Source organism: Lissotriton helveticus, chromosome 9 (assembly GCF_964261635.1).
Source record: "Lissotriton helveticus chromosome 9, aLisHel1.1, whole genome shotgun sequence".
In the NCBI taxonomy this organism is placed as follows: domain Eukaryota; kingdom Metazoa; phylum Chordata; class Amphibia; order Caudata; family Salamandridae; genus Lissotriton; species Lissotriton helveticus.
Window position 1 is genome coordinate 862,736,071 of NC_136070.1, and position 10,311 is coordinate 862,746,381.

At 47.1% G+C, this 10,311-nt stretch overlaps 1 protein-coding gene across 1 annotated transcript; it reads right to left on the minus strand.

Annotated features, from left to right (window-relative positions):
* Window positions 1-268: 268 nt before the first annotated feature.
* On the minus strand, window positions 269-1,222 carry LOC144783302 (t-SNARE domain-containing protein 1-like). Its single transcript, XM_078662348.1, has 2 exons — window positions 766-1,222; window positions 269-480 (listed from the first exon to the last, which is right to left on the minus strand). The coding sequence occupies exons 1-2, from the start codon at window positions 1,220-1,222 to the stop codon at window positions 269-271; spliced, it is 669 nt and encodes a 222-aa protein (XP_078518474.1).
* Window positions 1,223-10,311: the final 9,089 nt, after the last annotated feature.

A 10,311-nucleotide genomic window follows, 5' to 3' on the forward strand; every position in this document is an offset into this window, starting at 1 on the left:
CCATGCGGGCAATTTCTTTGCGCCTGGCTGCGCGTTCAGCTCTCATCTCTGCAGTCAGCTCCTGCACAGCCCCCCTGATTTCCTCGCGTAGTCCTCTGTTCCCTGCCCTGATCTCTCTCTGAATGGCCTTCATGTGTTTCGCTTGCAGGCGGTGAACCTGGAGCATGTGCATTTCAAGACCGGCGAACACTGATTCTTCTTCTTGCACATTGGTGCTGATGGCCGTGCGGGGTCTACGCCTGCCTCTGGACTCTGTTCTGGACTCCTGCTACTGGGGTACTGGTGCTTCAGACTGGACATTGTCATTTTCCTCTTCCTCATCATCCATTATTCTGAATGGCCTCACGTTCCTCCTACTGTGTCCCTGTGTTTGGATAATAGGACTGTCCTCCCCATCTGGATCATGGCCATGCCTGCCTTCTCCTGAGCCTCTGGCTCCTGTCTCTGTTGCACTGGCTGTAGCTTTCCCACTTGCAGGTGCTGTGGATAGAACAGCACACATTACTTATTTGATCATCACAGGTGATGTACTATTAAATTTTCACAGTGTTCCCTGACTTTACTTGTGTCATTCACCTCTCCTGACCTGCACATGTGTACAATTTGACAATCTCATGCTACTTTCTACATTGCTGACTGTTGTGACTACATCTCCCATAATGCATTGCTGTGTACTTGGTCTAGCCTGACATGTGGTTGCCCTAATCCCTAGGTCGCCTCAGGGGGTTCTGGGGGTGGTTTAGGGTGGGGAGGCATGCTTCTTACCTGGTCTTGCTGATGGTTGTGCTGAGCTGTCGAGCACGGACACGCCCGCAACACTCTGATGAGGCAGTGTGCCCTCTACCAGCTCCTCCAGTGGTGTAGAGTCTTGGACGTTGGAGGTTCCCCCACCGGTGAGCTGGGACTGCTCCAGCCTGGCAGCCAACCTCTCCTTGGAGCGCTGGCGCAGGTCGTACCAGCGCTTGCGCAGCACATCAACTGTCCTGTGGGTGACTCCTAGGGCATTCACTTTGGCTTGGATGCCCTCCCAAATCCTTCTCTTGCTGGCTTCTGGCACCTTGTGGGAAGTGGCCCCAAATAATGAGTCATGGTGTTGCACCATTTCAGTGATTAGGGTCTCTAGTTCAGGCTCTGAAAACTTGAGCTTCCTCTTCCTGGCTGCTTCCCCTGCTTGCTGCTCCTGCTGGCTTGCTGGGACATCCTGGCTTCCACTTACTGACATGGCTCAAGAGTTGCACACAACACTCTCACTCTCTCTGTCTCACTCCAGATGCCCCATGGGAAATCACTCTCTTCCTGGTTGTGATGTCATCATATAGCATCAGGATTGCAATTGGATGTTTCCAGTTTGTGCTAAATTGCGAATTTTCCCGGGGGTACCTCTCAATTTAGCGCTTTGCTGGGCGCGGTCGCGCTAATTAGCGTATTTAGGGGTGCGGTCGCGCTATTTCACGGCGCGGTCGCGCTAATTAGCGTATTTAGGGGCGCGGTCGCGCTATTTCACGGCGCGGTCGCGCTAATTAGCGTATTTAGGGGCACGGTCGCGCTATTTAGCGACACGGTCGCGCAATTTAGCGACACGGTCGCGCTATTTTTGCGTATTTAGGGGCGGGGTCGCGCTATTTTGCGAGTTTGGCCGTTTAGGGAATCGCTGATTCATATTGTGCAAATATTTAGCGATTGTGGCCGAATCGCTAAATATTTGCTAATGCGTTGATACATCCCGATTAGCGATACAGATTTAGCGATTCGGTAATTTTCGCAATTTCTGATTCGCTAATCGGTCCCTTCATACATATAGCGGTAAATGAATTCAGCTTGTGGACTTTGGTTTCAGGTTTATATCTGAGCCCAAATTAAGCTAATGATTCAATTGTTGTTGTTAGATTGTCAATGTTATCTTTTGTCCTGAATACATACGTTTTTGATTGACTGTGCAGCATTAGGATGCCATGACCTACTTTGCGATTCATAAAAATGCAAAACAAATACATTAATATTTGACTGTGGCAACATATCTCCAGGAGAAGGAATCATATTGCAAGAATAGAGCAATTTTATGTCTCTTCCTGTTCGTGCAATTAGAATAGGGTGATGGCTGCAATTACTGAGGCATTCACTACTGACAAATTGGATCATAGCATGCTCACTCCATGTACAGACGCTGCTAAATGAGAGGCAATGCGTGCTATTCCCCTTGAGTAGCCATCATGGCCTGCCCCATATAACGTCTGATGAAACATAAATGTGAAACGGGCGAGGGTGAGCCTTTCGAGAGCATGAGATCTCTGGGCTCAGTCGGCCTCGTTTAAATACCCCAGTTTTTTTTATTTGCTTCAACTATATTTATACTAGGAATAAAATAGATGACATTTCTTGTTTTACCCTCGGCATTAAATATGGCGTTGCATAGAAAACGTGCAAATGTGTCTTTTTGAAGCAGGTCTAGAAAGGGTTTTAAAACAGAAATTTGGCTTTTTAGTTTTCCAATTAATTCTGCGGCAGTCACTTTACTTTCTGTGTATGGTAAACTTTCTGAGCTAGTGCAATTCTTCCAACTTTATATTGGGGCTAGGAGGGAAGAAGGGACAGGAGCGACATCTTTTTCTAAACCGACATTTAAACTTATTACTGCCAGCAAAGAATGAGTGAGGATTACTATCTGAGAAGGGTATAGAAAAAGAGAGTAAAGCAGGAGCATGGCCCCACTAATCAGGTCAAAAAGGAAAAAATAAAATGATAATTACTCATTGTTTTTATCATTGTATTTTTCCGTTATCATTGTATTTTTCCGTTATATCTCAGCTGGGTAGGGGTGAGGCGGGCTTGGCTCTCACCGAGGATCTGGAGTGGTTTGCACACAAGTGCGCGTGAAGGTTTGGCCTGCCATCTTGGGCGGACCAAACCGTCAAGCGCACCTTGCATGTTCTCCACCCAGGCTGGATTACAGCCTGGATGGAGAACATACCCTGGCTACCATTCCCAGGCCGAGTGCCGAACCACAGTGCTCACACTAATCACAATGCACCAAAACACCATTTTGATTGGCCCAGAGAGCCCCGAAGCATGGGTGCTTCCTGTTCCTGCTTCCTGCACAGGAAGCGGGCGAAGAGGATCGAGAAACGGTGGTGGCACCACACAGGTAAGTAATTGTTAAAAAAATGTATTCCCTCCCCCACACAACCCGTCACCCCACTGCCATAAAATAGCAGCCGCTACTGGAATAGATTTGGGCGAACCATCAAATTAACAGGGCAAGCTTGGCTATTGGACCAGTGCACGAGCCAGGCCCTGGAAATGGTTGTCATGTAAATCTTATAACAATCATCACGTAAAACACAGTAGTCTCTTCAAAATTCAAAAAGCGTCTTTCTTTAACATGTGGAAGAGTTGACATTTAACATTTCACATTACAGCACTGGGATAGTTTCAACACTATGATGAATTTAACTTGATTTATTTTTGAGAATGAATGTATCGTGGTGTTCGAGGGTATTTTGTTATGGCATTTTGATGACATTGCATAAAACTTAATAACATTTTCAAGAAAAAAAGTGATAGTTTTTAAACATCAACTTATAATTGTTACTGCCTGCACGTTGGTGATAGTGCTACTGGTAAACTAAGAGGCAAGACAGTCGTCATGTGTACTCTGTATATGGTCCAAATTGTTATAGATAGAGCAACATCATAGTCTATTAAATCAAACACACTAGGTGTTGTACAACTGATATGCTTAACTCAAGTATTTAAAGATGTCTTCACTTGCAGAAGAGGGAAAAAGTAGGACCAGTATAATACAATATTTGCCTAAGACCACACAATTTGGTTAAAGGGCAAGCCACTATTAATCCAGATTTTCTGATTTCCCTTTGAACAGATCAGCCAATAAAGGGGTATCTATTTCTCTCTCCTTTTTACCTCAAACGTTAGTGGTTTGTTTTTAGCTCTTTGTGCATAAAGGTAGAGTGAGAGTGGCAGGCAGAAGCATTATAAAAGCAAAGCTGGTTAGGGGCTCAATGTACCAGTGGGACTGCTTGAGCCTTCAGTGGCTTGCCCACTTCTAAAGGAGAGTCAAACTGTTGCATGCTCTATGCCTTTGCCTTCTGATCAGTCATTAGGTCAATAGAGATGTGTCCAGTATTTACTCCTACCAGTAGGTCACTTAATTTTCTGGTGTGTGATGGTCAATTTTGAAATACATGAAGGCTGAAATCAGAAATAAATGGCTGTCCATGCCCATTGAATTGTCAAGTCTTCCTATCCCATCTCTCCCACAGGCAGTTACCACATCAATTTTCACACCGCAATCAAGGCAGAGGGATAATATGTGTGTGTGCGTGTGTGTGGGTGTGTGTATGTGTGTGTGTGTGTTGCGTAAGAGTGGAGTGATGCCTGCCAAATAGTGGATTGCAGAGTGGTTGGGAGTTGGTGGGTGTGGCCAGAGCAAGGGGTGGAAAGAGTGTGACAGGGTAACAGGTGTTGAGTGAGGTGGAGGGTAGAGCGAGGAAGGGGTGTAGTAGAAGTTGAGGCAGATTGGGTGGGGTCAGCGAAGAGTAAAAGAGGTGTTAGGGGGAGCATAGATAGATGGGTGGGGTCCCAGTGACAAAAAGGTGTTCCTAGATGGAGTAGGAGCCTAGGGAACTCATCAAGAGGAGGGCTAAACAGTGAGCACACGTTCAGTGGTCCCCTCCACAGATGGCTCAATTATATAGGATGGACCTTATGGTGGGGAACCCAATATGTTTTGCTGCACCCCCTATAGGCCTTGATTTGAGGGGGGAAGCAAATTTAAGGGGGCCTTATTAAAAGGGGCTTGGGGTGCATTATGAAGTGTGTAGGGGGCACAGAAGGACATGGCTTCTGTGTAATCTTTTTGGGGGCTAACTACAGTTTTTATTGCTCCCTTCCTCCATTATGGGGTGCACCCCAAAAGAATAGGGCAAACAAGGGGGCTAGGGGATGAACAGGTTAGTGACAGTTTCTATTACCAGCCACAGGGGGGGCACCATAGTATCTTACTGCAGTTATAATATTGGAAGGTACAACAAGGAGCATGTGGTGATATTTTTGCAGTGGAGGGGGCTTCCCAAGATGTTACTGCCTCCCCTCCCCCTGTGTAGAATGTTATAGGTACCCCTGGGAAATTTCAATCGAAAAAAGATGGTATTGAGATTTCCGCTATGGAATCTGAGAGAACTAACATTTGCTAAATGAAGGGTGGCAGTGGAGCAGATGAATGGTACAGGGAAAGGATACCTGTGGCAATTGGTTGTTTGGGACATAGAGAATAATCATAGCATGCAAATAGGCAGCAATCTATGGACTGGCAATGTCTGTAGAGAGTTTGGCGTGTTCTTCAATTTATTTGTCCTCCTTATCTTTGGTATGATCAATAGAGGAAAGGCCAGGCCTAACTGTAAGGCGTATATGTATTTATGATTTAAAGAAGTGTAGTCTGCGTGAGCTGCGAGGGACTGTACAGAGCGATAAATACCTGTATACCCAAGAAATGTGCATCCAATAGGAAATTTGAGACTGAACAGTGAAAGAAGCAGATGGGTTACTGGCGGTATAAATGGAGGACACTTAGTAAGGGTGCTTGTTGTCATTCAAAGGATTGAAACGTGGTTGGTGCCCTACCAAAGCTGGAGTACCAGGAGTCTACATTTGAGTGGTAATGAGATGGTGCTGACCAGAGTTCAAAAAAGGTGTCAAAGACAGCAAAGGTATGGGGATCCTGGTCCCACAGTGAGGGGGTGGTCAAAAGTTCCTGCTAAAGATTTTTGTCCAACGGTGACCAAATGTTGTGCAGCCTGGCACCCTCTGTAACCTTTCCCCAGTGTCTTTCAATCCTGCAGTTGGCTGGAGCAAGCTCCCCAAAGCTTTTCTTGGCCTCATTCCCCCAAAGGAGTGGGTGACATTTCGGGCCTCAGGATACTTCCAGAGGATGCGCTACTGACATTCTGGGAAAAACCTCACTAACCATGCATACTTATGCACCAAACAGTGCAAATCCTTACACCTGCAAAGCCTCATATCAAACTTGTCAGCTTTAAAGTGATGTAAGTGTTTTTATTTGAGGGAAATATTCATCTGTGCTTCCTCTTTCATCTGAGGACTATGAAAATGATGTTCTTCTCTCACATGTCACTTCAAAGAGACAGCTGACACACTCACTCAATTACTCAACAATCATTTACACCTTGACACTTTCATTGTGCTGTTTACTTTCCAAAAATTTCCCCCTGAGGCACAAATACAGGCAAGCCATTCTTCATTACTCATTCACTCAGTCATTCCAGTCCTTCACTCTGTAGGCCCTGTAAGACCAACATGAACAAGAGGTATGTCAGCTAGCAGAAGAAAAGCCTTGGTGTGCTATTATGTTCAGACTGCTGCCCTCAGGTAACACCACATGGCAACTGCAGCATAATATTTGGACAGGAAAGAGGGCTGTCCTATGCAAATAATGTCCTCCCAGGCTTACTTTCTTCTGAGACGGTCGCCGGCTTTGCACCGTGATACTGCCTTCAACACATGGTTCCTCAACCAAATTCAAAAGCAGCCTATTTATCTTTGGTACAGAAAAGGGGGTGGTGATGAACAGAGTGTCTGAATTAAGCAGACCACTCTTACCCAGTCCAAAGATCAGGGCTTGATCCATCACCGTTATTTATCTCACTGCCCCATCCCAGCTCAGAACCTGGCTATATGCAAATTAGTCTGTCCCTGGCCCAGTGCATCATGGGAACAGGGCAGACCAAACTACCAAGCCAATTCTTCACCAGAAAGGAGACAAGCTACCGGGGACCGGTTTCTGGCATTTCAGCCTCTTCGGCCCGGCTTGCTTGAATCCTGATGGAGCAGTGAGAAAGGGACTCATGTCTGAGTATACCCTGCCACACCTATAGTGGCCAAAAACGATACAGAAAAGGGGGTGGTGATGAACAGAGTGTCTGAATTAAGCAGACCACTCTTACCCAGTCCAGAGATCAGGGCTTGATCCATCACCGTTATTTATCTCACTGCCCCATCCCAGCTCAGAACCTGGCTATATGCAAATTAGTCTGTCCCTGGCCCAGTGCATCATGGGAACAGGGCAGACCAAACTACCAAGCCAATTCTTCACCAGAAAGGAGACAAGCTACCGGGGACCGGTTTCTGGCATTTCAGCCTCTTCGGCCCGGCTTGCTTGAATCCTGATGGAGCAGTGAGAAAGGGACTCATGTCTGAGTATACCCTGCCACACCTATAGTGGCCAAAAACGATACAGAAAAGGGGGTGGTGATGAACAGAGTGTCTGAATTAAGCAGACCACTCTTACCCAGTCCAAAGATCAGGGCTTGATCCATCACCGTTATTTATCTCACTGCCCCATCCCAGCTCAGAACCTGGCTATATGCAAATTAGTCTGTCCCTGGCCCAGTGCATCATGGGAACAGGGCAGACCAAACTACCAAGCCAATTCTTCACCAGAAAGGAGACATACTACCGGGGACCGGTTTCTGGCATTTCAGCCTCTTCGGCCCGGCTTGCTTGAATCCTGATGGAGCAGTGAGAAAGGGACTCATGTCTGAGTATACCCTGCCACACCTATAGTGGCCAAAAACGATACAGAAAAGGGGGTGGTGATGAACAGAGTGTCTGAATTAAGCAGACCACTCTTACCCAGTCCAAAGATCAGGGCTTGATCCATCACCGTTATTTATCTCACTGCCCCATCCCAGCTCAGAACCTGGCTATATGCAAATTAGTCTGTCCCTGGCCCAGTGCATCATGGGAACAGGGCAGACCAAACTACCAAGCCAATTCTTCACCAGAAAGGAGACAAGCTACCGGGGACCGGTTTCTGGCATTTCAGCCTCTTCGGCCCGGCTTGCTTGAATCCTGATGGAGCAGTGAGAAAGGGACTCATGTCTGAGTATACCCTGCCACACCTATAGTGGCCAAAAACGATACAGAAAAGGGGGTGGTGATGAACAGAGTGTCTGAATTAAGCAGACCACTCTTACCCAGTCCAAAGATCAGGGCTTGATCCATCACCGTTATTTATCTCACTGCCCCATCCCAGCTCAGAACCTGGCTATATGCAAATTAGTCTGTCCCTGGCCCAGTGCATCATGGGAACAGGGCAGACCTAACTACCTAATTTGCATACAGCCAGGTTCTGAAACTGGGATGGTGCAATGAGCTAAAAAACGGTGTTGGATCTAGCCCTGATCTCTTGACTGGGTGAGAGTATTCTGCTTAATTCAGAGACTCTGTCCCTCACCACCCCTTGTTGTAAATATTTATCTTTGGTTAACGGTTTGCCACTCAAAGTCCGCACATGGTGATGTCACCCTAGTTTAGCAGGGTCCTAAATTCCCTGCAGTCATCCTCTATATAGAACCTGGGTGTTTGTGGGTGTTCATGGGCGTTCTTCAAAGGAAGGAAGACAGGGGGTGTTAAAAGCCCCAGCCCAGCCCAGTGATTTAATGCTCCATCCTCTCACCTGCTGATGCAGACCTGCAGAAGTAAAGGCCCATCTCTACCCTGTTTAGTCTCTTGAAGAAAACAAACTTTCTAGCTTCTTATTGTACCTAATAAAGAGACTTTCACTTCCCTTAAACTTTGCCCAACATTTCATTAGCCAGAGCTCATACTTGACCATTATTCCTAACCAAGCTAACAGGCACCAAACCCCTGATTTGAGAGATCAGCTCACACCAAAATGAAAAATTATCACCATACAACCTATTTTACTATCAGTGCAGCACTTTCCTTGTATTCTTGTGCTCAGTTATAACCCTGGAAGCCACATTTGGCTCTACAATATACCGAATTTAAAGGAAAAAATAATTATACATTGATAAAGGAAGTTAAGGCTTTGCCCCTATCGCACCTACTTGAGAAGAAGGGGGGTTGGTAGAAGTTCATGAGGGAAAAGATTTGTAATTTTGTGGCACACATGCCGAAAAGGTTTGCCATTTATTTCCTCAGTTGTTCAATGTGAAAAAAATAAAGTTAGCAAATGAAAGAAAAACACTTTGAAAATGTACCACTGTGGGCGTGGGAGTAGGGACGACCGTGACACCAGGTAGTGAAGGTAAAGACGGTTTTATTTTTAAAGTTCTTTTGTACATAAAAGTCTTTCACCTCCGCTGGGTCAATCGATCTCGGGAGAATGCGCTTGGGTCCGTGGTGGTGGTCTTCTCCCGTCTGGTGGAGGGGCTTCGGTGTGTCGCTTCTTTGGATAGCGCCGGCTCCGTGACATGCAAGAGACCAACAAAGAGTTAGTTCAAGTCCTCTAGAAGAGGTGCACCTAGAGGGACCGGGTAACGTGAGGGCAGACCCAGTGTAACGTGCTCAATCCTTGTACAGTGCACGGTGAACGAAGGGGGGGGCTGGAGGTGAGGTACAGGGAAGGAAAATTGAAGTGGAACGGAAGGGAAAAACGACAGAGGTGAGGGACGCACAGGGGCTTTATACACTATTCACACTCGAGCACTCCGGCTCCCCACCCAGGCTGCCCAACGCCACCGTACCTGTGACAGCCACACTCCTCCCTCTGGAGTGTGGCACGGCGGTTGACGGGGTCGTTGGCCTCCTGGCTTTCCTTCTTTCTCCTCCTCTCCGTCTTCTCCGCGATGTTCCTTCGGGATGTCTCTGTCTTCGTCTCCTCAGCTTCCACTGCTCTGCTCTGCTCCGTGGTTACTTCCGCCTTCCGCTCCTCCGGGGTGATCACACACCCCGCATACATCACTTCCCCGCTTTTGACCAATCTGGTCTCGCTGACGTCCTTCAGGGGCGGTTCCTCCTCCTCAGATACGAACGCCCAGTTAAAGGAGCCGCTATGTTCTTCCTCGTCGTCATGGCCGATCGGACCGTCCTTCCACTGGTTAGTCTGTAAAGAAGGAGGCGATGTATGGTCAGCAGGGCCAGGACTCCACCATTCCCGAGGGGCACGCCTGCCTACCTCATTACAACCACATTAGAATACTATGAGAGCATTGGTGGGGTTCGAACCCCTGAACTGTGAGAGCCTTCAACACCAGAGGCACAAGACAGACTTACCATTGAGCTACAGCATCTTGGCGATTAAGGACTTTGCAGTAGTAACTATAAGCAACATACAGGCGGGGGGAGTCGTTGCCTGTGGCTTCTATTGCACATGAAAAGGGTTACCATGATATAGGGATGATTTGATGAGCTATGGCTATGGAAACCAGTGTGGTCCAGTGGGCAAGTTCCTGACTTCCATCCAGACAACAAGGGTTCAAATCGCGGGTTTGGCAGAAAGTGATCGATGGTGGCACAATAGAGGGA